The sequence below is a fragment of the Myxine glutinosa genome, chromosome 4 (genome assembly GCF_964187855.1).
Source record: "Myxine glutinosa chromosome 4, kmMyxGlut1.1, whole genome shotgun sequence".
In the NCBI taxonomy this organism is placed as follows: domain Eukaryota; kingdom Metazoa; phylum Chordata; class Myxini; order Myxiniformes; family Myxinidae; genus Myxine; species Myxine glutinosa.
Genome location: NC_136264.1, coordinates 48331455 through 48359415, shown reverse-complemented (window position 1 = coordinate 48359415; position 27961 = coordinate 48331455). Strand labels below are relative to the sequence as shown.

Sequence of the window (27961 nt, the reverse complement as noted above, 5' to 3'; positions counted from 1 at the left end):
GCAGTTATTGATGGAGATGAACTGACGTCTGTCAGAGAGGTATGATTTAATCCAAGAGAGGGCAGTGCCGGTAATGTTAAAGGTGGTTTCAAGTCGGGTGAGGAGGATGGTGTGATCGATGGTGTCAAAGGCGGCGCTGAGGTCGAGGAGGATGAGAATGTTGAGGTTGCCAGCGTCAGAGGAGAGGAGAAGGTCGTTGGTGATTTTGAGGAGAGCAGTTTCAGTACTGTGGTTGGAGCGGAATCCGGATTGGAATGTTTCATACAGGTTATTGGCAGAGAGGTGATGTTTGAGTTGAGTGGCTACAGCGCGTTCCAAAACCTTTGACAGAAAGGGTAGGTTGGAGATGGGTCTGAAGTTATTTAGGGTGTCAGGGTTTAGTCCAGGTTTTTTCAGAATGGGGGTAACAGCAGCAATTTTGAGGGATGGTGGGACGATGCCTGTAGACAGGGAGGAGTTTATTGTTGCAATGATAAGTGGAGAGAGAGCAGGAAGGGAGGCCTTGACAAAGCTGGAGGGGATGGGGTCAAGAATGCAGGTGGCAGTTTTCATTCCGATGAGGAGTTCAGAGAGGTCAGTAGGGGAGACTGGGGAGAATTGAGACAGGGGATGGCAGGATAAGGGGGGGCAGGTGGTTTGAGGGGGAGCAGGTGCGGCGGTGGTCAAGCTGTTGTAGATGTTTTCAATTTTGCGTTGGAAGAATGAAAGGAAGGAGATGCAGTTGTCTATTGTGAATGACTGGGTGGTGGTGTTCAGGGGGCTGAGGAGTTTGTTTATTGTAGAGAAGAGTGCTTTTGGGTTTCCGGAGTCAGAGTGGATAATTTGAGAGTAGTAGGCGGAGTGGGCGTGGGAGAGGGCATCTTTATAGTGTTGTATGTGGTCCTTGTAGGCCTGGGAGTGAACTGTGAGACCTGTTTTATTGCGGAGTCTTTCAAGTTGGCGAGCACGAGTTTTCATCAGGCGGAGTTCAGGGGTAAACCAGGGAGCAGAATGGGTGAAAGAAACTGTTTTGGTTTTTATAGGCGCAAGTTGGTCAAGGCAGGAGGAGAGAGTGTGGTTGTAGTAGTCAGTGAGGTCAGAAGGGGTGTGGAGGTCAACGAAGGGAGAAGTGGACATTTTTTCAGAGAGGGTCGATGAGAATGAGGTAGGTGAAAGAGCGTTTAGCTTACGGAAGTTGATAGTGCGATAATGCCTTGGTGCTGGGGTGGGGATGTTGATGGTCAGAGTGATGGCTAGGTGGTCAGAGAGAGTGAGGTCGGAGCCAGAGAGATGGTGCAAAATTAGTCCAGTAGAGCAGACAAGGTCCAAAATGTGACCACGGTTATGGGTAGGAAAGTTGACATGTTGAGTGAGGTTAAAGCAGGTGAGTAAATCAGTGAAGTCAGTGGTTAGCGTGGAGTCAGTGGAGTAAAAAAAAAACACCTTTAGAGGCCATTTTTCCCCGCAAGCGGGGGTTGGCCTTTTTCGGGAACCGTGGTTGTTGTTGTTTTTCGGTCCCCTTTTTGAAGCAATGTTTTACGGCCGGATGCCCTTCCTGACGCCAACCCTTTTTGCCGCCTTTAACGACAAGCAGGGAATTACCAGTGAACTGGTACTCAATTTGCCGACCTCGGAAGGATGACAGGCTGAGTCAACCCCCCTGGCGTTAATTCAGCGATTGACCGGGATTCGAACCCAGGATCCTAGGATCCTAAGCCGGCACCCTAGCCGCTAGCCCAACACCAGGGAGTCAGTGGAGTCCATGTGGATATTGAAATCACCAAGGAGGAGGATTGAGGGGGAGAGGGAACATAGCTGGGTCAGAAAGTAGGAGAAGTCAGACAGGAATGATGGGTGTGGTTTGGGAGGGCGGTAGACAACAGCCATGACTGACTGTGTGTGACCAGAGAGTTTAAAAGCCAGGTGTTCAAATGATGGAGCAGATGAGATGGAGATGAGGTTGGTCTTGATGTCTTGTCGGTGAATAACGGCAATTCCACCACCTCGGCCCTCCGAGCGTGGTTTATTGATGTAAGAATATCCATTGGGTGTGGTGAGGTTGAGCGTGTAGTAGTCCAGTGGTTGTTGCCAGGTCTCAGTGAGACAGAGAAAGTCCAGTTTATTTTCCAGGATGTAGTCGTTCAGGATGAGGCATTTGTTGTTGAGGGACCGGGTGTTGAACAGGGTGAGCTTGATGTTGTTTTGTACGGCGGGTATGAATCCAGGTGATTTGGCCAGGGTTCGCAGACAGGAGGTGCGATTTTGTGCGTTGTTGTGACCAGGTGTGTTGGGACGATGAGTGGGAGTGCGCTGAGCCGACCAGAGGATGGGGATGGAGTGACCTGATTGTAAATAAACAAACTTACGACCGGAGCCACGGTGAATGTACCTGGGTCGACGCAGGAGTCCATTCGATTTGATTGCAGAGATGCATGATGGGGTGGAGCGGGTTTTAAGCAGGAGAAGCCTTGCGGCGGAGTACCGCAGAGCCATGCCAGCAGGAGCGAAGGGACGAGCACGAGGCCAAGGGTGAGGAGGCGAAACAATCGTCACAACCCACGGGAGTGGGCCCGAGGAAACAGCGAAGGAGCCGAGCAGGTGAAGCCAGGAGCAGAGCCGGGACCATGCAGAGGGCAGACAGGAGCGAAGAGACGAGCACGAGGCCAAGGTTGAGGAGGCAAAGCGGCAAATGCAGCGGCAAACGACCGCCGCCGCTAATCAAGATCACGGCGGCAAACCGCCACCACCGCCGCTGCAAACAATGGGCACAACCCACGAGAGTGAGCCCGAGGAAACAGCGAAGGAGCCGAGCAGCCGAGCCGAGCAGAGCGAAGGAGCGAAGGAGCCGAGCAGGAGCCGAGCGAAGGAGCCGAGCAGCAGGAGCCGAGCCGAGCAGGACTGCCAGGAGCAGCAGAGCAGAGCCGGGACCGTGCAGAGGGCAGACTCAATGGCCAAAAATCCGCCACGACCACCAGGAAAGCAAGATACGGACAATGGTCCAGTCAGAGAAGCGGCGAGCAAGTGACCCAGGTGGCGATGAACGCCTGCGCCACGTCGGCGGTGGTGGTGGAGGTGAGGGGCACGGCCTCCGGCCACCGGGTGGTGCGGTCCATCATGGTCAGGGCGTGGGTGAAACCCCGCGAGGGGGGCAGAGGTCCCACCAGGTCCACGTGAACGTGGTCAAACCGACGTTCCGGCACCGCAAACGGGGCCAATGGGGCCTGGGTGTGTCGGTGCACCTTCGCGCGCTGGCACGTGAGGCACGTCCTGGCCCAGCCGCGGACGGCCTTCCGGAGGCCATGCCAGACAAACTTGTCGGCGATCAACCTCTGGGAGGCCCTCGTGCCCGGGTGGGACAGGCCGTGGATGGCGTCGAAAATCTGGCGCTGCCAGCCCACGGGCACGATGGGGCGAGGCCGCCCGAGGGAGACGTCGCACCAGAGGGCCGTGCCCGTGCCGTTGAACGGCACCTCGGTGACGCGGAGGCCCGTAACGGCGGTCCGCAAGGCCTGGACGTCGGGGTCGGCGACCTGGTCCGCCGCCATCCGGGCATAGTCGATGCCGAGGTGGACCGCGTGGGCAATGGACCGGGAAAGGTAATCCGCCACCGGGTTGTCCTTCCCCGCGACGTGCCGGATGTCCGTTGTGTATTCGGACACGGCCGAGAGGTGACGCTGCTGCTGGGCCGACTACGGCTCGGCGACCTTGCCCATCGCGAACACCAGTGGCTTGTGGTCGACGAAGGCCGTGAACGCACGGCCCTCAAGCAGATGGCGGAAGTGCCTGACCGCCAGGTGGAGCCCGAGCAACTCGCGGTCGAAGGTACTGTACCAGCGTTCGGGCGGGAGAAGCTGCCGGCTGAAGAACGCCAGCGGTTGCCAAGCTCCACGCACCCATTGCTCGTGCACCGTGCCCACCGCGTAGTCCGAGGCGTCGGTGGTGAGGGCGATCGGTGCATCGGGCGCCGGGTGCGCGAGCATGGTGGCGTTCGCCAAGGCGAGCTTTGCGCCCACGAATGCCGCGTCCATCTGCTCGGTCCAGGTAACGTCACCTTTGCCCGGCTTCCCTCGGAGGGCCTTGTGCAGGGGGCGCAGGAGCTGGGCGATGCGGGGCAGGAACCGATGGTAAAAGTTTACCATGCCCAGGAACTCCTGGAGCCCCCTGATCGTGTGGGGGCGCGGAAACCCCTTCACTGCCTCCACCTTGGCCGGTAGGGGGACGGCCCCGTGCCTGGTGACGCGGTTCCCCAAAAAGTCGATTTCAGTGACACCGAACCGGCACTTGGCGGGGTTCACGATCAGGCCATGCTGGCCCAGACGTTCGAAGAGTGTGCGGAGATGGTGTAGGTGCTCTTCACGGGACGCGCTTGCGACGAGGATATCATCCAGATAGACGTAGACGAAATCCAAGTCGCGCAAGACGCTGTCCATGAGGCGCTGGAACGCCTGAGCCGCATTCTTCAAACCGAAGGGCATCCGAAGAAATTCGAAAAGACCGAACGGCGTGATGACAGCCGTCTTCGGGATGTCCTCCGGCCTGACGGGGACCTGGTGGTAACCGCGTATGAGGTCCACCTTCGAAAAGAAGGACATGCCCGCCAAGCGGGCAGAAAAGTTCTGAATATGGGGTACGGGGTAGCGGTCGGGGGTGGTGGCGTCGTTGAGACGGCGGTAGTCCCCGCACGGTCGCCATCCCCCGCCGGGCTTGGGCACGATGTGGAGCGGCGACGCCCAAGCACTCTCGGAGCGCCGCACGATGCCGAGCCGCTCCAGCGTAGCAAACTCGGCTTTAGCTACCGCGAGCTTCGTCGGCTTGAGGCGGCGTGCCCGGGCGTAGACCGGTGGCCCGGCGGTGGGGATGTGATGTTCCACCCCGTGCTTGACGGTCCCCGCCGAGAGGGTGGGCCGCGTGAGGGCCGGGAAACGGGTGAGGAGGCGGGTGAATTCGTCCGCTGCCGGAAGCGTACAGATGAACCTGGCCGGAACCGAACCGCTCAGCGAGCCGCTCGATGAGCCGCTCCGTGAGCTGCTCAACGAGGCGGGCAGCGTGCACGCGAGCGAGCTGAACGTCTCAGCCTGGACAAGCCTTCTGTGCTTTACGTCGACCAACAGGCCATTGGCACAAAGGAGGTCCGCGCCAAGCAGTGCCATAGGAACGTCGGCAGTCACGAACGACCATCGGAAAACCTGCCCTCCGAACTGCAGAGAAAGGCAGCGTTTTCCGTATGTGCGAATGGGCGTACCGTTGGCAGCAAGCAGAGCGGGACACCGGCCCACGGACTGCTTGTCGGACGTACCGGCGGGAACGACACTCACCTGCACTCCCGTGTCGCACAGGTAACGGCGCCCGGATAAGGTGTCCGTTATGTACAGGAGGCTGTTTAATCGGCCGGCGCTCAGTGCCACTACCGAGGGCCGGCCCGGGCGTTTCCCGACCTGCCGAATGAGCACGGCGGGCGATATTGCCGAGCCTCGTGGCCGAACCTAGCGTGGAAATGGCACCAGGTTTGCGGCGAAGCCGGAGGCCGCGGTTTCCGCGGTGGTGGTGGGCGAGGCGTGGCGGCCGCCACGAGGTGCCCCTCGGAGTAGGGGTGGGCACCCGCAGGAGGTTCAGCGGCTACGCACTGCATCGCGTAGTAGGGGTGGGCACCCGCAGCAGTTTCGGGCTCGGGAGCCGCTACGGCCGCACCGAAACTCGCCTGCGTGTCCAAAGCCGCGTAGAACTCGAACCCAACTGCTCCTGGACTCTGTGTCCTTCTCTCCTGACAAGGTGGAGGAGTTTTTGTCAAACCTCGACTCTGATTCTGCAACTGGACCAGACGGCATCAGCCCACGGGTCCTAAAATCCTGCTCTGCCGCTCTATCTCACCCTCTCTCTGTGCTTTTCACCCTCTCTTTTGCTCAAGGTCATCTGCCAGCATCCTGGAAATCAGCAAACATTACCGCTTTACACAAAAAAGGTGCAAAAACAGATCCTTGCAACTACAGACCAATCAGCCTGCTCCCAATTATCAGCAAAGTCATGGAATCCATCATTGCTTCGGATATGAAATCTTTCCTCTTCTCCAATGGCTTGATCTCTGATCATCAATTTGGTTTCAGACCAGGTCACTCTACTCTGGACATGCTGCTTCTGCTGTCTCAACAATGGATGGAGGTCCTCAATGCCAAACAGGAAATCAGAGCTGTCTCCCATGACATATCATGTGCCTTCGATACGGTCTGGCACCCAGCTCTGCTCACCAAACTCTCCTCCTATGGTATCCATGGAAATCTCCATGCATGGCTTGCGGACTTCCTCTCTGGTCGTCGTCAACGTGTGGCCCTGAATGGATTTCTCTCATCTCCCCTTCCTGTTCAGGCTGGAGTTCTCCCCAAGGCAGTGTGCTGGGCCCTGTGCTTTTTCTGGTCTTTATCAATGATCTCTCCGACTCTCTGAAAAATCCTCTCTATCTCTTTGCTGATGACTCCACTCTCTGCCGCTCCATTCCTCTTCCCGCAGATCGGCAGTCTGCAGCCTCCTCACTCTCTAAAGACCTGGACAAAAGCACAGACTGGTCAAACAAGTGGAACATGTCTTTCAATCCTGACAAATCTCACACTCTTACTATGTCTCTCCGAAAAGATCGACTGGACAACCCTCCCATCTACTTTCTCAACAATCCTCTCCAAGAAGTTCTGTCGCTCAAGCTTTTGGGTCTCACTATCTGCCATGATCTTTCTTGGGAAAACCACATTTCCAAGCTGGCCTCCAAAGCCAGTCGCCGACTGGGCATCCTCCGTCGTGCGAAGTCCTTCCTTGGCACACCTGAGCTCCTCACCACATACAAGGCTTTCATCCGCAGCTCAATGGAATACTGCTCTCCCCTCTGGGCTGGTGCTCCTGTCTCACACCTAGCTCGTCTTCACGCTGTTGAAACCAAAGCATTCAGAATCATTGGAATCTCCCGCGATGAAGCTATCTCTGAGGGCCTTTCACTCACTCACCGCAGGCAGGTCGGTGGTCTTTCTGTCTTCTACCGACTCCTCTCCGGCCTTGCTCCCCCAGCTCTCTCTGTGCTCTGTCCCCCAAATATTCCTACAGGTCGCACAAGATCTGCCAGCCACCCTCTGATGGTTAAACTGCCGAAATCTCGGCTCTCTGCTCACCTTCACTCTTTCATTCCTCTTTTCTCCCGCCTCTGGAACAAACTCCCACACTCACTTCAATCACACTCCTCCCTCCAGGTCTTTAAAACAGCTGTTCACCACCATCTCGTATCTTCCCCCATCCAAAACCTTGATCTTTTCTACCCACACTAATTCACCACAGATCCACCTTGTTTGAAATTCCAACTTCTTTCCTGGAAGTCCTGACAGTGTCCATATGTTTTATACCTCTCCCATCCCCCCCCCCCCCCTTCCCATGCCTCCCCCCCAAAGCCCTCTCCCTCCCACAGTTCTCTTGATGTCTCCATGTCTCTCGGTCCCTGCTCTCAAATGTTGTGTTTGTGTCCTTCCCCCTCTCTCTAACGCTGCCGATGTTATTTGTTTTATGTGTCTGTTTGTCTTTCTGTGTGATTAATGTTCACTCTTTCACGAGCCTCGATCTTGTATACAAAAAAAAAAAAAAAAAAAAAAAAAAATACTTGTCGGCCTCGGCCACGAGCGCTCGGGGTTCCGTTGTCGCAGAACCGGCCAACGCGAGGCGTACTCGTGCCGGCAGCTGGCGTCGAAATAACGCCCGGAATAGAGCGTTCGGGGTTTCGTCGCCCATGAGCGACAGCATATGGTCCATTCGGACCGACGGTCACGTGTCACCGAGCTCGGGGAGGTCCAAGAGGCGATCGGCCCGTGCGTCCACCGTGAGGCCGAACGTGGCGAGGAGGAGACGCTTGATCGCCTCGTACCTGTCGTCGGCCAGTGGGGTCCTCAGGACCGACACGACGCGGGCGGCCGTGCCGGCCCCGAGGGAGGCGACCACGTGGCAGTAGCGTGTCTCGTCCGCCGTGATGCCTCGAAGCCTGAACTGGGCTTCGGCCTGCAGGAACCAGATCTCCGCCTGAGCTTCCCAGAAGTCGGGGAGCTTTATCCCTACCGCGATGGTTGCCATGGCTGTGGCAGGTTCGGGTTGTCAGTGACGACTGACCAGAACGTCGGAGGTCACCAATGAAGCGCGGTGTTACGCGCGCTGCTTGTAAGCAAGGAGGAAGCGGACAACGTGGTAAGTTGTAAGAGTCTTTATTCAAGAGCTCCACTGTAACACTTGAGCGTTCCGGGCTGCGCGCCCGGTGTATATCCCGCGGCCACGCCTACCCCTCGGGCGTGGCCGCCGCCCACTTGGCGCGCGGAATGATGTCATCACGCCAGTGAGCTTTCGTGTCCGCCACAACATCATATTTACGGCACCAATGACGTAATCGTTAACAACACCTATTTCCCCCAATATGGAGTTCTTTACAATGAGCCACATTTCAATTTTTTTATCCATGGAACCATTTTGGATATATAGAGGTGCAACTTTTTTCGATTTTCCAAGATGGCGCCTGTACCACATGATCTATGACATCAGGATTATCATTCAAATATTGTAAAGGAGGCGCTGCTCTTATGGTGAAAATTTAGTGTATATCAGAGCAACAGTTGCTGAGAAAAAAAAAAATCATAATGATCAGATAAGTGTTGTACTTGTGGAATTATGACATCATAATGAAGGCACCGATGACATCATCATTAACATATCTTATTCCCAATGGGGAATAGTTGGCAATGAGCCAGATCTCAATTTTTTCCATGGAGTGGTTTGAGGGACATAGAGGTGTTAAGTTTTTCCAAGATGGCGCCTGTACCACGTGACTTATGACGTCATAATTATGAATAAAAATATTCTACAGGAGGAGGCACTTCTATGGTAATATTTCATGTCAATCGGACCAAAAATTGCAGAGAAAAAAAATTCATACTGATCTAATCAAGTGTTGTACTTGTCGAATTATGACGTCATCATCAATTATGACATCATCATCATTATGACATTTACATCATCATTAACATATCTTATTCCCCAAGAGGAGTACTCGACAATGAGCCACGTTTCAATTTTTTCCCCATGGAGCAATTTCAGAGATATCGAGGTGCAACATTTTTCGATTTTCCAAGATGGTGCCTGTACCACGTGACCTATGACGTCATAATTATCATTTAAAAAATTGTACACAGGAGGAGCCTCTCATATTCTGAAAATTTCGTGCCTATCGGACTAACAGTTGCAGAGGAATTTTTTTTTTCATACTGATCAGATCAAGCGTTGTACTTGTTGAATTATGACATCATAATGAAGGCATCGATGACATAATCATAAACATATCTTATTCCCCATTGGAGTACTTGACAATGAGCCATATTTAAATTTTTTCCATTGAGCGGTTTGGGAGATATATAGGTGTAACGTTTTTCCATGATGGCGTCCATACCACGTGTCCCATGACGTCATAATTACGAATAAAAAAATTCTACACGTGGAGGCACTCCTATGGTAAAATTTCGTGTCAATCGGGCCAACAATTGCCGAGAAAATGAATTTTAAAAATAAAAACACGCCACTCGAACTCCACACGTATGGACGCACACGAATGCTTCACACTGCTTTTCGCTTTGCGAGGGCAGGGTAATAAACCAGTGTCTCCATGCAATCTCTTCACTTCCATGGTGACAGACAGCTTAGAGATTGAGAGTACTTCAAAAATTAATACTTACATTATTTGCTAACTGGTATCCCCACCCAGGTCATACTGTCCTCTTCAACTAAAGTATCAAACAAGCCCGGCTACGCCGCTGTTAGATGAGGCTTGTTTAAAGATGAGGCTCAAATGCTTTGAAATCTAAGTCTGGAAGAAGAGGATTCAGCAGGCAGCAGCAGCAAGATCACGGTTGCTTTGTCAGGCCTTACCCTTGGAAGCTGGTCGTGAGTGTTATAGTTTTTGTCGTAGTCAGAGAGCATGTCCAAAACTTCAGAGTACATCTCAATGAGTGATTTCTGAAAAACAAAACATTAATTGATACAATAATTACCAGGAGCATCGGGAATTGGAGTGCCGGAGGTAGCTTACAATACAACAACAACAACAACAACAACAACATGCATTTTAAGGCCATTTTCCCTGCTGGAGCGGGGGTTAGCCTTGCGGTCCCCATGACAATCTTCTCCATCTTGCCCTATTTTCTGCATCTCTCCTTGTTAACCCCCTTGCCCGCATTTCTTCTTCCACCATCTTTAGCCAAGTCTTTCTCGGTCTTCCCCGTCCTCTACTTCCTTCTACATTCATTTCCATCACTCTTCTCAACCAGTCACTTTCATCCTTCCTCAACACATGACCAAACCATCTCAACCTGTTCCTCTTCACAGCATCAATCACAGGCTCTATTCCCATCATTTTTCACAATTCATCATTTGTCTTCCTCTCTCTCAACGATACTCCGCACATCCATCGAACCATTCGCATTTCCACCCTTTCCAACCTTCGTTGCTGCTCTACGTTCATTACCCATGTCTCACTCCCATAAATCATAACACTTCTCACACATGCAGCACACACCTTTCCCTTCAGCTTCAACGACACTCCCCTCCTCATCAGCACGCCACTCAGTTCCCGAAACTTCTTCCATGCACATGTCACTCTTGCAACCGTTGCCGCGTCTGATCCACCTTCTCCATTCGGCATGTCTCCGAGGTTGCAAAATGTTTTCACACCTTCCAGCTTCACGCCGTCTCCAAGATCCAACTCAACATTTCCTCCATGTGCAGCTCCCTCTGTGCACACCTTACATTTGAATATAGCTGCCACACTGGTTAATGACCCTCTGAGACCACTACATTTTTGATGAACCAACTCAGCGCACATTGTACATTGAATGGAGTTCACTCCGACACCCTTCCTGCACACAGCACAGGGCCACTTCCCAGTTCTTTCCACCTCACCACATGCTTTACCACTTGCCATCACCTTCGTCTTTCCGATATTCACCTTCAGACCTTTTGTCTCCATACATTCCTTCCACTTGTTCATCTTTTCCTTCAATCCATCCATACTTTCCGCAATCAACACCAGATCATCTGCATACAACAACGCCCACGGTAAACCCTCCTTTACGTTCTGAGCCAGCACCTCCATCACAGATACAAATAGTAGTGGACTTAGTACCGACCCCTGATGCACTCCCACCTTCACCTCAAACTCACCACTGTTGCCGTCCTTCGTCCTTACAGCTGTGCGCGCTCTTTTGTACATTGCCATCACTACTCTGATCAACCATTCCTCCACTCCTAACTTCCTCATTGCCCATGTCAATACTTTGCGTGGAACTCTATCGAATGCTTTCTCCAGATCAACAAACCCAAGAAAGAACTTCTTCCTCTTCTCCATGTACTTCTCCTGCAACTGCCTCACAATAAAAAGCGCGTCTGTCGTTCCTCTTCCTGGCATAAATCCAAACTGCATTTCATCGATTTTCACTTTCTTCCTTATCCTCCTCTCCAACACCCTTTCCAATACCTTCATTCCATGCTCCAATAACTTTATCGCTCGGTACGAGCCACACTCTAGAGGGTCACCTTTCCCCTTGTATAGAGGGACGAGGGTACTCAGTTCCCAATCCACTGGAATACGGCCTTCTTTCACCGCCAGATTACAGATCTCTGTCATTCTCTTCACACCCCAACTTCCTGCTGCCTTCAACATATCTCCCACAACTCCCATCGGCCCTCCCGCTTTTCTACTCTTCATTGCTTCTATTGCTTACTCAACTTCCATCTCAGTTATCTTCTCGGCGGGTCCTAAAACTGGGTTACTCTCTATGTTGCCATCCCATTCATTCTCTGTATTCAACAGCATTTCCATATATCTTTTCCATCTTCCCTTAATTCCATCTGGGTCCACAACGATTTGTCCCACTTCATCCTTCAAGCAACTCACCCCCATCACATCACACCTCTCTTTCGCTATCTGCTTTGCAATCCTGAATACTGCTCTCTGACCCTCTTCCGAATCCAAGCGTTCTCCGAACATTTTCCTACGTGCCTCCTGCGCCTTTGATGAACCCGGCTCTTTCCCGAACCCGCCACCCGGCTCTTTCTTTGCAGCCTTCTTGGCTGCCTTATAACTTTCATGCTCTGCTGTTTCTGCTCCCGTACCCTTCGCCTTCTGCCACTCCTTGAACTTCTTCCTCTTCTCGCCAATCCTCTTTCCAACCTCATCATCCCACCACCATGTTTCCGAGTGCCTCGGTGGTCCTTTTGTCCATCCACATACCTCACCAACGGCTCCCAACAGACTAGCTTACATTGAAATCCAACCACTTTCAAGCTCAACCACATCATCCTCTACCCTACTCAGCCTCTCTTTTAATGCCTCCCTTACTGTCACCTCTTTCAACCTCCACACCTTCATTCTCGGTTGGTACTTCACCCGCCGAGCTCTCCTCGCACCTTTCACCCTTATGTCGGAGACAACCAAGTGGTGCTGTGAAACAGCCTCCTCCCCCGGGATCACCTTTGTGTCCCGGAGGTGCCCCCTATCTCGCCTACGCACCATCAGGTAGTCAACGGTTGTCGTCGACCCACCTGACGTGTATGTAACAAGCTTATTATCCTCTTTCTGGAACTGAGTATTACAAATCAACAAATCAGCTCTATCAGCAAACTCCAAAATCCTTTCACCTTCTCCATTTATCACACCATATCCGTAGCCCCATGAACTCCCTCAAAACCATCCATACTCCTTCCCACATGTCCATTTAGGTCTCCTCCTACCACAACAACTTCCTCATCTTTCACGTTTTCTATGAGCTTCTCTATCGCACACCAGAACTTGTCCTTCTCTTCATCGCTCCGACCAACCTGCGGAGCATATCCCGAGATGACGTTCACCAAGAGCTTTCCAATCATCATTTTCACCATCATCAACCTATCACTCACTCTAGTCACACTCACCACACTGTCTACAAACTCCTCAGAAAACATGACACCAACACCATTCACGCCCTCCAGGCACCCTTGCCACACAAACTTGTATTTCTGTCCCTGCCTACCCTTCACCATTCTCACACCACTTCCATTCCATCTCGTCTCTTGCACACAACATATGTCCACTCTTCTTCTGACCAATACTTCCACCACTTCTCCTGATCTCCCTGTCATTGTCCCTACATTCCATGTCCCAAACCTCAGAAACTGATCTCCACTTCTGGCTGTACCCTGCCCATATGTAGTTGTAATTGTCATGGTTCTCTTTTTGAGGCAATGTTTTTTTATGGCCGGATGCCCGTCCTGACGCCAACCCTCTTAGTCGTCTCTTACGACACGCAGGTACACCGCAGGGATACGGTGTACCTATATGCAGGGATACGGTGTACCTATTCTAATCCAGGGTACACACTGGGAAACGTTTAAAACATGGAAATTCTGGGAGGCATGGGGGGGGGGGGCATCACAGCTGCGGGGGCCCGTCAGCACCATGCCACGTTTGCCCGGTCAGCACCACGGCGGCCCGGTCAGCACCACGGCGGCCCGGTCAGCACCACACCATGTTTGCCCGGTCAGCACCACCCGGTCCACCACCCGGGGTCCACCCGGTCAGCACCACCCGGTTTGCCCGGTCAGCTTACAATAAAGGATAATATTCTCTTGAATTTTTTTTTAAAACAATCAGAGTTCCATCATGCCTCATCTTCTCTCGTAATTCACGACTTGAGCGGAGAGTGGGCACGAGTACACCAATAAGGTGTCAATTTGAAACAAATAAGCACTTCCATACTTTAATAAAATGAATGGTCTTGGTCCAATAGTAACAATAAGACGAGTAACAATGGGCTCCAAGATTTCTAATCCTAATCAACCTTAATGTTCCGATGGTGGATTCCTTTGTCATCTTTCTGGAGAATTTGCTTCTTCAAGTCTTTGTTCTCCTTCTCCAACTGCTCCAGGATCCGCTGGTACTTCAGCTGCACACAATAAGCATACGGGTAATCGGTCCGGCAAAACAGCACGATCATTGGTGAAATCACAAAGCTTTGAGAGGATGTTCAATACCCTTTAACATGACCTCGTTTACTTGGGAGCATGCCAATTTTTTATTAAAACAAACAATTCCAAACAAACAACTAAAACAAACAATCGTGCAAAGTGCTCCTTCTTCACGATCCGAAAGAAAATGCAACTTCCCACATTATCAAGAGCGGCAATCACCTGTACGCGCAAAATTTCTTCCTGCAGTTGATCTACCTTTTCTCGATCCGAAACCTGAAAAGATAACAAGGGGGAAAATTGGGATAAAAGTGCAAAGTTCTGGGCTTCCACTAACGAACCCAAACAAGATCAAAATAAGAACTGATGTGAGGGAAAGTTCACAGCGTCGATTCTGCAAGTTAATCCAAGGGAAAACGCGGCGTCTGTTAATCGCGTCATTCCAACGTACCGGATTTCCTCCTATAAATGCCCTGAACATCTATTGTTTTCAACTCCCTCAACTCCACCTATGGATACTGCTTGTTGGAAGGTGGGGTGTTTCTTTGTTCAAACCTCTCCTAGGTGGGGTGCTTATTGGAGGGAACCTCCAGGATGTGAGGTGGTTTATAAAATAAAAAATTCGCATCTTTAGCGAACTTACACCTTTCTTCACACAACGGAGTCATTTATCGCATTCGCATATTTATGCATACCACATGACATGAGCTCAATGGAGTCATCGCTGTCATACATTGGTTCATCAGTCATGCCACTTTCAATGGACGAATAACAAGACTCAACTCAGCTTAGCTCAATGAACGGAGAGCATCTCGTGCTTCATTTTATGTACAACTAGCCGTGTGTATCCGTCGCTTCGCTGATGGGTTTAATCAAAACACAGCACGTTGTATTTCACAAATATTTTGAATGTCTATCTGTGAGTCTCAATGAAGATATAAAATGAGGTGAAACACATGAAAACAAGAATGTTTTCTAACATGTAATTGTAGTTGCTGCTGTGAAGGTAGCTGTGGTTGTTGATTGTATTCTCCTTCCATGTACTTTCATACATTTTTCTATTGTTTTGAGCAATATTACTCTATGTAATTTTGTGTGCTCCTCCCATATCAGTCACATATTATCCTAAAGGGTTCCTGCTGTCGTATGATAATAAAAATGTTACTGTTGGAACCACTGCATGAAGCTCCTATTCCCGCTTCTTCTTCAAACCGGAAAGACGGGGGTTAAAATGGGCAACTTTATGTTTAAACTGAGACAAATTTTTGTAGCAAGTAAATTGCTTAAATTAGCTTTTCAACCAAGAAAATCAATCATTAGGTTTCTAACAGTATCAAATTTATTATTATATGAGGGCAGGAACCCTTTAGAATAAAGCTGAACAGACGAGCGGTTGTCCTGTTAGTAATAGATACACATGCAGTCACGTGAAAAGTAGTTTTGACTTTTTCAACATATTTCAACATACAGCTATTTGATCTTCATTTCAACAATATTGATAGACAAAGGTGATATAATATAACAAATATCATGAAACATTTACATTTTGTAGTCCATTGTATAATTTAAATAAACATCAATGCAAATTTCGCATGTGGAAAAAGTAAGTACATCCTTGGCTCTAATAGGTGGTATTGCCCCCTTTGGCAGAAACAACCTCAAGTAGGCATTTCTTATAACTGTCTACCAGTCTCTGACATCGACTGGGAGAAATTTTTGCCCACTCCTCCATGCAGAATTCTTTCAGCTGCGCGATGTTTGAGGGGTTTCTTGCATGCACAGCTCGTTTCAAATCGCCCCACAACATTTCGATGGGATTTAGATCCGGGCTTTGACTTGGCCATTCCAGAACCCTCCATTTCTTTCTTTTCAGCCATTCCTTGGTGGATTTACTGGTATGTTTAGGGTCATTGTCATGTTGCAAGGTCCACCTTCGGATGAGCTTCAACTTTCCGACAGATGGCCTCACATTATCCTCAAGCACCCTCTGGTACAATGAAGAATTCATAGTGGATTATATGATGGTGAGCTGCCCAGGCCCTGATGCAGCAAAGCTGCCTCAAACCATATTTCCACCACCATGCTTTACAGTTGGTATCAGGTTCTTGTGGTCAAATGCTGTCTTTGGTTTTCGCCAAACACGTCTTCTGGTACTGTGGCCAAATAGCTCTACCTTTGACTCATCTGTCCAGAGCACATTGTTCCAGAAGTGCTGGTCTTTGCCTAGGTGTTCATTGGCAAACTTTAGTCTTGCCCTGATGTTCTTTATGGACAGCAAAGGTTTCCTCCTGGCACACCTCCCATGTAGATCAAATTTGTGCATCCTCTTTCTAAAGGTAGACTCGTGCACTTTGACATCAACAGTGGCAAGAGCTACCTGTAGGTCCCGTGATGACATTCTGGGGTTCTTAGAGACTTCTTTCAGCATCTTGCGGTCTGCTCACGGGCTGAACTTGCTGGGGCGGCCTGATCTGAACAAGTTGGCAGTTGTTTGGTATCTTCTCCACTTGTAGATGATCTTCCGGACAGTCAAATGATTGATTTCAAATTGTTTGGAGATCTTTTTAAATCCCTTCCCAGACACGTAGACATCTATAACCTTCTTTCTGAAGGCCTCAGAGAGCTCTTTTGATCTAGGCATGGTGACGCCACACACTTCAACAACAAAGAGCAAACCAAACTAAATGTCTGAGGTTTAAATAAGACAGGTTCCTCCAAGATCCTCTCTAATGCACCTGAGTTGGTGCACCTGATTCTTATTTTTGGTATTTGAAGTAGTGATAAATGTAGGGGTGTACTTACTTTTTCCACATGCAAAATTTGCATTTATGTTTATTTAAATTACTAGGGCATGCCCGTACTATATATATATCTAAAATTATATCCCCCCCCCTCTATTTACATGAAATGGTTTGGTCCATTCGCAAAGCCAAAGCGAACGGCTTGCGAGTACGGTGACAATCCCCCCCCTCTATTTACATGAAATGGTTTGGTCCAAAGCGAACGGCTTGCGAGTGCGGTGACAATCCCCCCCCTCTATTTACATGAAATGGTTTGGTCCAAAGCGAACGGCTTGCGAGTACGGTGACAATCCCCCCCCCTCTATTTACATGAAATGGTTTGGTCCAAAGCGAACGGCTTGCGGAGTTTGGTAAAGAAATCGCCATAGCTCGGTAACTACTTCTCCGATTAATATGAAACCTTGAAAAGGCACATCCTCGGGTCCCCAGCAATATACCTGGCAAGTTTCAAGTATATCGGACCGGTAGTTGTCGAGAAACAGCGGTCGCATACACACAGACACACACACACACAGAGATTACTGGAATTATAGATAGATACAATGGACTACAAAATGTAAATGTTTCATGATATTTGTTATATTATATCACAATGTATATAGAAACAGATCTTAACCAATTGTTACTTTTGATATAAATTAAAGGTCAAATGAAAAAATTCAGGTCACGTGAGAGACTGTACGAGAGAGAAAAGACAAACCATCAGATGCTTCTCACTCGAGTTATGATCTGCAAAATTATTTTCAAAGGGCATATCACCTCTGACCTGTCGAATCCAAAACTGAATCGGTTCATCTTTATAATCGCAATACATACTGTTGTGGATATGAGAATGGTGTTTTTCTTTTGTTGTGTAAATTGTTGTAAAAATATCGCCCTCCTTGCTCCAGTTATGTATAAAGGTCAAAGTGCGTCCCGTAATTAGTTCATAAGCACTCACGTTAGCCAATCATAGATTTCCCCCTTGTTGACAGTTATTTCCTTATTCTGTGTAGTAGGGTAAGGCCTTGTCTTCCATTAATTGACACTCCATTGCACCGAATTCAAATAGATAGATCCCCTTTCATTCCCATTCTCAAAGCCGCAATTGCCAACTGTTCCCTCTGCGACTCCATTCGCCACGAGGTCGGCTCGGAGAAGAAGGGGGAGGAGCTGCCGAATCCTGGGCGTGCCCGCCCATCGTCATCAAGGGTGGAGCCAGAGGGCCGTGCCGACCAATCAGGGCCGAGGCGAGCTCACCGATGGGCGTGTTCTAGAGGCCGGCGGCTTGATTTGCCCGCGGCGTTATAAAGAGCGCGCGCGGAAGCCGTTTTGCCAGAAGTGCGCGAGGAGAGGGCAAAGCGAAGCGAAGAGAGCAAGAGAGAGAGAGGGCGAAGCAAAGCGAAGAGAGCAAGAGAGAGAGAGGGAGAAAGAAGCAGAAAGAGGGAGTCAGGGCGAAGCAAGAGAGGAAGAGAGGGAGTCAGAGAGAACAAGTGCCAAGTGCCAAGCCTGAGGACAAGTAACAAGTGCCAAGCCTGAGAACAAGTGCAACCACCGCAGCTTTAAACCACCACAGCTTTGAGCTTCGACGGCAGTTTTCGTCCGTGGCTGCGAAGGAACGGCGGCTGCTAAATGTGCCGCTCGACCAGGGGGGCGGCGGCTGCTCACTCCCGGCCTGACTGTGCTCCGGTTCCAGTTTTCGTCCTCTCCCTCCAGCCATCCACCTCCTGCCATTCCTGTCATCATTCCCCGCGTGAGTCTGTCTTTGTTTGTTCTGTCCCCGGGTTAATTAAGCCTGTATAGATAAGCTAGCATTTCATTGTGTCACCTTTCCTCTTCTGTATTTTATTTTCTTATCCTTCCTTCTTCCTTGGTTTCTTTCAATTGTGTAAATAGTAAATAAATCATATTTGTATTTCTTACCCTTTGCCTTTCTTTCTTCTTTACATCCTTCGTCTTAGTCTTTTCCCCATTGAATATCTGTGGCGCGATTCGGCCAAAGTTCAGGAATCGGGTTAGTCGGGGTAATTGCTCGGGCGCAGCGGCCATCCGCTCGGCAAACAACATCCTCGCCGCGGTCCCATAACAATTGGTAGTCAGGAGTTGGGATTTGAACCTGGGACTAAATTTATTTAGCCCAAATTTTGGAAGCCAATTGTACTATTGCCCGTAACAATTGGTGTCGGGAGCGAGATTGGACCCAAAGCGCGCTTAACGCGCTCAAAATTACGAGCGGCCGAAATTCTGTTTTGTTTTGTTTTAGAAAAATCCAAAATTTGAAATCGCGCCATGGCTAGTCAAGGCGAAGGGATGCCGGTGGGGGAACTAGAAGAGGGGTTCGGGGTAACCCAGGACCACAGGGAGGAAATGGAGGAAGGGAGCAATGGTGAAGTGGTTGCGGGGGTATCAGGCGCACAAGATGGCGCCCTTGCGCACGAGGTTACAGCGGCACCAAATTTAGCGGCGCCCGTGACCGTAGCAGCGCAGCTAATGGACTGGGGCCTTTTCATACTGCAAATGCGGGCCCTCATGGAAGAGAACAGGGGGCTGGGAGACCAAATTGGGGCAATGAGGGACGAAGCGAGGGGTACCGGTGAACGGTTGGACAATAAATTTGAGGGGTTAGACAACGGGATAAAAGAGGTAAAGAATGGGTTAACGGGGCTAGAAGCTAGGATGGACGACAAATTGCGGGCAATAGGGAAGCAATCCGCCCGGGAAATCAAACGGATGGGGAACCAGATAAAGGAGGTGAAAATCGGGTTGGAAGGTAAACTGGATGCTCAGAGGGATGAATTGGGACAGATGAGGGCGGCATCTACTAAAGAGATGGAGGAGATGGGGGAGGAAATACGATGAGGTGTAAGCGAGGAGGTCTCGGGGGTACGCGAGGAGGTAAAGCGAGGTGAGAAGCGTATGGAGAAAGAGGTGAGAAATAGGACGGCAAAGTTACAAGGGGGCATAGAGGACCTGACGCAGGAGGTGAAACAGCTGACGGTGGGACAGACGGAGTTAGTGGAGCAGGTACAAAGGAACACTGCGGTACTAGGAGGGTTAAAGGCGACACAAAAAGACATCAAGAACGACTTGATAGCGACGAAAAGGGAATGTCAGATGGTACGAGAGGGACTGACAACGAGGTTGGACGAGGTGACAGAAGCAATGGAGACAAAGGACCGGGAGGTGAGGACGCACATAGAAACGGTTAAGGTGGCGTTAGAGGACGAAATTGAGGAGACGCACCGGGAAATAAAAGAGGTGAAGCAAAAGTTAAAGGAAGTGGAAGAGGGGGTGAGTGAAATTAAGAAGAGACGGAGGGAAACTAAGAGGGAGATAAAGGAGGAAGTAATGGAATATGTGCAAGGTCGGTGCTCAAATCGTGATGATGTGCTTGCTAACCAGATAAAGAGTTTGCAGGTGGCAAAGGAGGTGCGGAGACGAGGTGCCGAGGTGAGTGGCGATATATTCGGAAATGTATATGATGTGAGGGGAGCTTCAGTCGGCTTGGGGGTTGGTGTGGATCCGGGTGTTCGTGAGAGGCGACAGGTGAAGGTGAAGTGTGCGACAGGTACGGAGTGCGAAAGAGGAGGTGTGCGAGAATGTCTGACCATGGGGTGTGTGAGGAAAACGTGCGCGCCGAGGAGTGAGTGTGCTGTCGAGAGTGAGTTGGTCGTAGCGCGTGTGCGAGGGGGCACATGGAAGCGCGGGATGGGGAGTGTTACAGAGGATGTAACGAGAGAATGCACACCTGTGGTGAGTGTTACGGAGAGTGTAACGGGAGAGAGTGCGCAAGAGGATGCGCGAGAAAGGTGTGTAACGGATGGGGGCATGAGGAAAGAGTGCGCTGGCGAGAGTAAGGGTGAGTGCGCGACCGAGTGTGGAGGTGAGAGTAGTGAGAGTGACACGGAGCGTGAGTTGGTTGTGGCAGGTGAGAGAGGATGTACACCTGGAATGGAAGGCTGCACACCTGGAATGGTAGAGCGTGTATGGGAATGCACACTGGAACTGGTAGTGAGGCACGTGGTTGGGTGTGCAAGTGAGAGCACACCTGTGGTCGTCACAGAGGAGGTGACCGAGGAGGGGGCGCGAAGAGGTGTGTTGGTGAGGTGTGCGAACGACGAGTGTGTGCAAAGGTGTGCGGTGGTCAGGTGTGTGACCAAGTCTGTGAGCGGAATGAGTGTACCTGGGTGTGCAAGAGAAGGTGCAATGACTAGGAGCATGGGAACGGCTGGATGTATGAGCAAGGAACGGGCTGCGGGGTGTAAGCATGCGAATGGAGCATCGACGCTAACCGGGTTAGCGGTTAGAGCGACGTATAGCCGAAGCGGGCCCTCGGTGCGAACCGGGCAGCTTTGCGTGCCGCGGGGATCCGCGGCGGTTTCGAAAGAACCGCCGTGCGGGATCCACTCCGGGCCGCGCTTTGAACGGCCGCGTCCGTGCTCCACTAAGCGGAGCGGGCGGCCCGGTAGGAAGGGTTGTCACGACAACCCTTTGTGGTTGAGGCGTTCCGGCAGGGCGAGATCGGGCCATTGGACGGCTCTGTGCCGAGATGGTGCGTGGGATCTTGGCCCGGGTAAACCTCCTTCCCTGCACCGAGTGCCGGACGGATCCAGCCGCCGGCACCAAGCAACCCGCATTCATTGCTCGGCTTTGCGAAGCCGAGCTTTAGAGATGAATTGGCGCACCGAGAGGCTCAAGTGAGTAGACGTGTGATGAGGATAGTGTTTTGGACCCGAAATTAGAAAAACAAAATTTGATGATTGGCAAAGGATTGGCAGATTGATGATTGGCAGATGATGGGTAGTAAAACCACCTTTAGAGGCCATTTTTCCCCGCAAAGCGGGGGTTGGCCTTTTTCGGGAACCGTGGTTGTTGTTGTTTTTTGGTCCCCTTTTTGAAGCGATGTTTTACGGCCGGATGCCCTTCCTGACGCCAACCATTTTTGCCGCCTTTAACGACAAACAGGGAATTACCAGTGAACTGGTACTCAATTAGCCGACCTCGGAAGGATGACAGGCTGAGTCAACCCCCCTGGCGTTAATTCAGCGATCGACCGGGATTCGAACCCAGGATCCTAGGATCCTTAGCCGGCACCCTAGCCGCTAGCCCAACACCAGGGTACCATGGGTAGTGATTGGCAAATTTTTAATTGGCGGGAATTTGGTGTGAAAATTGGTAGTGAGAGATACCCGATGTGGTGGGATGGCAACTCTGCCATCTCTCACAGCGGGGGCAAAGGAGCACTAGTCTTATGGGGTTTGGCAGTGAAAACTAGCCCGGGAGGGTTAGGATATCGTGTGTAGGGACCTAGAGATGACCTTAGGTAACGTTAAGGTTAGGTAGTGACAATAATACCTGCAGTGGGGACGCAGGTAGATTAGTGTGGATGATAATGACGTGGTATGTGCTTAGTTTAAAGGGAAGACGGGGAGCTCTAAGTTAGCAGGGTAACAGGTAGTTCAGATGATGCCGTGTGTATGGTTAAAAGGTGTGATTGCACAGGTGTGCAACTGAACAGGTGGATGGAGCAGAGTATGAGTGAGTGATGGTGATGTGTGCTGTGCTGACCAAATGGTCCAGGAATGAAGGAGGGTGCAGGTGGCACCAGGTGTGATTGCACAGGTGTGCAACTGCAGGTGTATGGAGAATGGTTGTGTGAAATACATGGAGTGTGGAATATATGGAGTATTGGAATGGATGGTCGTGGAGTGAATATGGTGGAAACTGTGGAGTGGAGTGGATGGTGCGAATGGGGGAAGGATGGACCCCCATCACGAATACCCGGGGAGGGTAGTGTAAGAGTTAGGTAGAGGGTACAGGTAAATTGTGGTTGGATATTGGCATCTGTGGTGCGGGTAGTTGCACAGGAGTGTCGTGGATGGGTGCATTAGTGTTGTGGAAATGGCTGGGCATGTAGCCTGTTAGTGTGTGTAGTTGGTTGACACTCCGCCACTGTTAGGATGTCGGCCAGGTGAGGCCGCAGGTGGGCTCTGGGAGCCGGTAGTTGTTGTGGATGGGGCCCGAGGATCCGGAGGACGGACCCGGGTAGCCCAGTGCCAGAGGGCACCGAGTGGGGTGACAGAGCCAGGAGGGGCCTTCCCCATTTAGATAGGTTAGGGTGAGGAGCTAGGTAAACTCGGGTGGCAACTACAGTGGTGGAGGTGTGGAAGTGGGTAGGCCTGCTGGGAGAGCTACACGACTCAGCCCGGAAATTGTGCAAGGGCACCGGGAGATGAATCGGGGGAGTGAGACCCCAAATTGAGAAGCACCACAGTTTGGTCAATGGGAATTGGTTTTTAGAACCCATAGTGTAAGTTGGCCAATGGATTGGCAGGGAAGACCCCGGTTAGTGTAAAGTGTATTAATGTCATTTAGAAGGTAGATAGGATGAAGGATCTCCTCGCACCATCTACATCCACTCACCTGGGATGACGTACCTCCACACCATGCCGGGTTGTTTTTATTATTTTTATTGTGCAAATGTTTGGAATGTGAGACGCATCATGACGTGGGTGTGACATTGTGCTGATGTTCCATCTCTTCCTCCTTATGAGGATTGATGATGAATTGGGTGATGGCAAATTTTGGTTAGAGGGATTGTGGTGACGAATTTGGTATAGAAGAGATATGGGGAGACGTGACAGTAGTGACGAATTTGTAAAGGTGTAGATTTTGTAAATATGGGGTAAGGGCAAGGGTAGAGTAGGTGACAGGAGGGGTGACGTACGGTAGGGACGAGCTTTCTCACTTCGCTCTCTGTACGCACTTCGCCTTGCATTGCCTGTATTGATGTGTACCCTTGAGACCTTACCCCTTGCTCATCTGTCATTTCCCCCCTTTGTCTCCCACATGAGGACTGTGCGCCACTGGGCGCCGAGGGGGCGTGCGAGAGTCCGCCATTGGGCGCCCGAACCTCTCGCAACCACAGCTGTCTGCATCGATGCACCACCTTATGGACCACATGTCTGTGGCTGAGCACCACTTATGGACCCCATGGGTTGGGGCAGGGCCCCTTTGCTGCAACCGGCCATGAAGGCCCGAAATCTTGTTGGCGGACCTTGATCACAGGGCACCGATGCCCCACAGGTGAACCACACTAGTCGGCCCTGTGGGCCATAAATAAATAAAAACGGACACGGTTGGTGCATTTTATTTTATGTGCAAATAGGCCGCCAGCAAAGAACATGACAACATCAGGAAAATAGCAATAGCCAGCAGAGGGAGCCGAAGAGCAAGACACCACCAAGGGTTTGTTGGTTTTATTTTTTATTGAACTGTGGTGACTGTGCACCGATTGGTGCTTGAGGGTGCTTTGGTGCGTTTTTGGGTGCTTTCATGGTGCATCGATGCAGGGCAGTGTCTCCCCCCCCCCCCCCCCCCAAAAGAACGATCACAGGTCCTGGGTTGCGTATTGTAAATAAAAGTAGTCATTGTAAATAATGCGCCCCCACCATAAATGTGTAGTTTGAAGACCATTCCGCAATTCGGTTAGCTGTGGGCGTGATTCTGTTAGGCAGGTTGCAATGGAGCAGCGGGACATATTTATTTCTGTTTTAAAACTGTCACACTCAGGGTCAGGTTAAATGTAGAGGGAACTACACCTACGTGCCACACTAAAAGTCAAGGTAAGAGGCCCGGGACGTGCCTAAGAGGAGGAGGGTGCAGTGTTGTGGATATGAGAATGGTGTTTTTCTTTTGTTGTGTAAATTGTTGTAAAAAATATCGCCCTCCTTGCTCCAGTTATGTATAAAGGTCACAATGCGTCCCGTAATTAGTTCATAAGCACTCACGTTAGCCAATCATAGATTTCCCCCTTGTTGACAGTTATTTCCTTATTCTGTGCAGTAGGGTAAGGCCTTGTCTTCCATTAATTGACACTCCATTGCACCGAATTCAAATAGATAGATCCCCTTTCATTCCCATTCCCAAAGCCGCAATTGCCAACTGTTCCCTCCGCGACTCCATTCGCCACGAGGTCGGCTCGGAGAAGAAGGGGGAGGAGCTGCCGAATCCTGGGCGTGCCCGCCCATCGTCATCAAGGGTGGAGCCAGAGGGCCGTGCCGACCAATCAGGGCCGAGGCGAGCTCACCGATGGGCGTGTTCTAGAGGCCGGCGGCTTGATTTGCCCGCGGCGTTATAAAGAGCGCGCGCGGAAGCCGTTTTGCCAGAAGTGCGCGAGGAGAGGGCGAAGCGAAGCGAAGAGAGCGAGAGAGAGAGGGCGAAGCGAAGCGAAGAGAGCAAGAGAGAGAGAGGGAGAAAGAAGCAGAAAGAGGGAGTCAGGGCGAAGCAAGAGAGGAAGAGAGGGAGTCAGAGAGAACAAGTGCCAAGTGCCAAGCCTGAGAACAAGTAACAAGTGCCAAGCCTGAGAACAAGTGCAACCACCGCAGCTTTAAACCACCACAGCTTTGAGCTTCGACGGCAGTTTTCGTCCGTGGCTGCGAAGGAACGGCGGCTGCTAAATGTGCCGATCGACCAGGGGGGCGGCGGCTACTCACTCCCGGCCTGACCGTGCTCCGGTTCCAGTTTTCGTCCTCTCCCTCCAGCCATCCACCTCCTGCCATTCCTGTCATCATTCCCCGCGTGAGTCTGTCTTTGTTTGTTCTGTCCCTGGGTTAATTAAGCCTGTATAGATAAGCTAGCATTTCACTGTGTCACCTTTCCTCTTCTGTATTTTATTTTCTTATCTTTCCTTCTTCCTTGGTTTCTTTCAATTGTGTAAATAGTAAATAAATCATATTTGTATTTCTTACCCTTTGCCTTTCTTTCTTCTTTACATCCTTCGTCTTAGTCTTTTCCCCATTGAATATCTGTGGCGCGATTCGGCCAACGTTCAGGAATCGGGTTAGTCGGGGTAACTGTTCGGGCGCGGCGGCCATCCGCTCGGCAAACAACATCCTCGCCGCGGTCCCGTAACAATACTTTTGCCAAGTTTGGTTGAAATCAATTCTGTAGTTCACAAGTTATTGTGGTAACAAAGATTTTCAATTAAAGGTCAAATAACAATAGTCCTTTGACCTTTTTAACCCCAAATAGAATCAGTTCATCTTTGTATTACATTTCATACTTTTACCAAGTTTGGTTGGAATCCTTTCAGTTGTTCACAAGTTATCGGTGTAACCAAAATCTGCTATGCAAGACGTAGATGCCAAAGGCATAGAAAACAACAACAACCTAAGTCCTCATCTCCAACTTCCTCCCCAAAATGTTACAACACAATCTCTATTGCATTCCAGTAGAAACATTTGCATGTGAGATGCTGAGGCCAACGAATGACCTAATTAAACGAACGCTCCATCACAGACACAAGAAGTGCCATAATCACCTGACACGTTACAAGCAGCAGGTTGACCCTTTTCATTCCAGGTTGAGCTAGGTGGATTAAGCCGATCGGAGTGTGTAGCAAATCAAGGGGAATGAAATAAAGTCTGATTGGAAATTTCAACAGCTTCAAATCGAAAAAAGATGCCTAACAGAGGCATCGGACGAGAAGAGGATAAGTGGGACAGCCATGCACCGAAAGCGCCTCAACTGCCAGGCAGACCTTTGGCCTTGGATGGGCGTAGTGATTGAAGAGACCTTCCGAACGTCGAGCTTCTTCCTCATGTTGCTGGATCTGCTGCTGAATTAGTATCAGCTCGCCTATCAGGCCCTAGGATGGACGCACAGTGCCAAACCCAACCCAGGTGTCGGGACCAGCGAGTGGGCGAGATGCAAAGTGGCATGGAATTGGGGAAGCAGGGGAAAAAGTGACGAAAAAAAAGGGATGAGGGACAGCTCAATAATGTTTGACACGAGGGACAAGTTAGCAAGACAAAATGGCTGCACAATCAGGCCTTAGATGTGTTTATAGAGCTCATCAGCAGATGTGATAAGGACCACACATCAACAAAATATGCAAGCAGACTGACACAGGGTAAGTGTAGTATATGGCCGGAAGGTTAATAAGAGCCATATTTAACAAAGTCGTGTGTAAATTATAATAACTACATAAATGTTTCTCAACATATTAAGAGCTCCTCGAGAGCTCATGGGTTAGTTCTCAGAAAGTTTGCTGTACTGAGCACTGTTCCATTACAAAAGAAAGGCAGTGCAAACATGGCATTGTCAGACCTATGCCTTGTGAAAGACTTCATGTATACCAGTAACTTGAGCAACTAAAGTTAATTTCAAAAAAATGAAGCCTATTGAGAAAAATAATAATCACATAAACCGCATTTCACTGCCTCGCAAGACCCATAACTTTTGTTCTTTCCTCACTTTTGGGATGTGGGCAGTGCTCCTTATGAACAGCGCTTAATGCCCAACCCAATTTAGGAACTCTCGTGGGCCCGTCTGTCCATTGGACCAAATTTTGGTTTGGCTGCACAGCCTTGTAGCATACCTGCCTGTTGTCCTACTTGAGCATCAGTTTGCCTTTCACCAAGCCCAGGTGTGCTTGGGCACGGGCGGGGAGGGGGGATTATACGTTTGTTCTTATTGGTGACAAATTATGCTATTAATATTGCTGCTGTTAATATTATGAGTATTAATTAACATATGCTTTGGTGCAATGTTATAATTATTTTTATATATTTTGTAATTGGAATGCTATGCCACGAACGGACCTATTAAACTGCTATATACACTTTAACATGGCATGTGTTTGGCAACGTGAATTCTTCTGGATTATTTGTACTTAATTAGCCTAATTAACTCAGGAGATCATGGCGATCATTTTGGTGCATCACATTCCACATCAGAAAGCTCCAGTAGAACTCCATAAAAAGCATCACTCACACACACCTATTTAAGGCGTTAGAACAAGTGGTCGGGTAGCCACGAGACGAGTTAGCACGAATTTAGTAACTTTTGGTGGTTACCATGGAAACCGTTTTGTAAAAAATTATTGCACCACTTACAAACCCTACATCCACCCTGGTGATGACCTCCATAGACCCAACCCCCCCCCCCCCCCCAACAGCTGGTACCTTTGGCATTTTTTTAACCCAACCACTTGTGCAAGGGAGCTGAACTCAGATTTGGTTGGTGGACTATATGTAATTATTTGGTTTATCATGTGCGTATTATTCTTTGGAAGGCAATGTAGTTGTTTTCAAAAATTGCTCATATTAAAAGGATGCCCAAAACATTGTACAGTCGGACCCTGACATTCTAAGAGGATACGTACCTGGAAAATGCCGCGAATGTCGAATCTGTGAATGTAG

The 27961-nt window shown here is 50.1% G+C and overlaps 2 protein-coding genes across 5 annotated transcripts in view; both read right to left on the bottom strand.

Annotated features, from left to right (window-relative positions):
• LOC144891596 (uncharacterized) overlaps positions 1 to 27961 on the bottom strand; it is a 710104-nt gene that overhangs the window by 93558 nt on the left and 588585 nt on the right. The window lies entirely within an intron of this gene.
• The window catches only part of LOC137424622 (dynamin-like GTPase OPA1, mitochondrial), a 169621-nt gene that overhangs the window by 70055 nt on the left and 71605 nt on the right, over positions 1 to 27961 (bottom strand). For 2 of the 4 annotated variants that reach the window (XM_068112259.2, XM_068112258.2), the window contains 4 exons: positions 26299 to 26406; positions 14200 to 14253; positions 13851 to 13955; positions 9907 to 9993 (listed from right to left, as the gene is read on the bottom strand). In XM_068112259.2, the coding sequence (XP_067968360.1) occupies positions 9907 to 9993; positions 13851 to 13955; positions 14200 to 14253; positions 26299 to 26406 (354 nt within the window). The remainder of the gene's footprint in view (positions 1 to 9906; positions 9994 to 13850; positions 13956 to 14199; positions 14254 to 26298; positions 26407 to 27961) is intronic. The other 2 variants (XM_068112261.2, XM_068112260.2) reach the window with 1 other exon arrangement.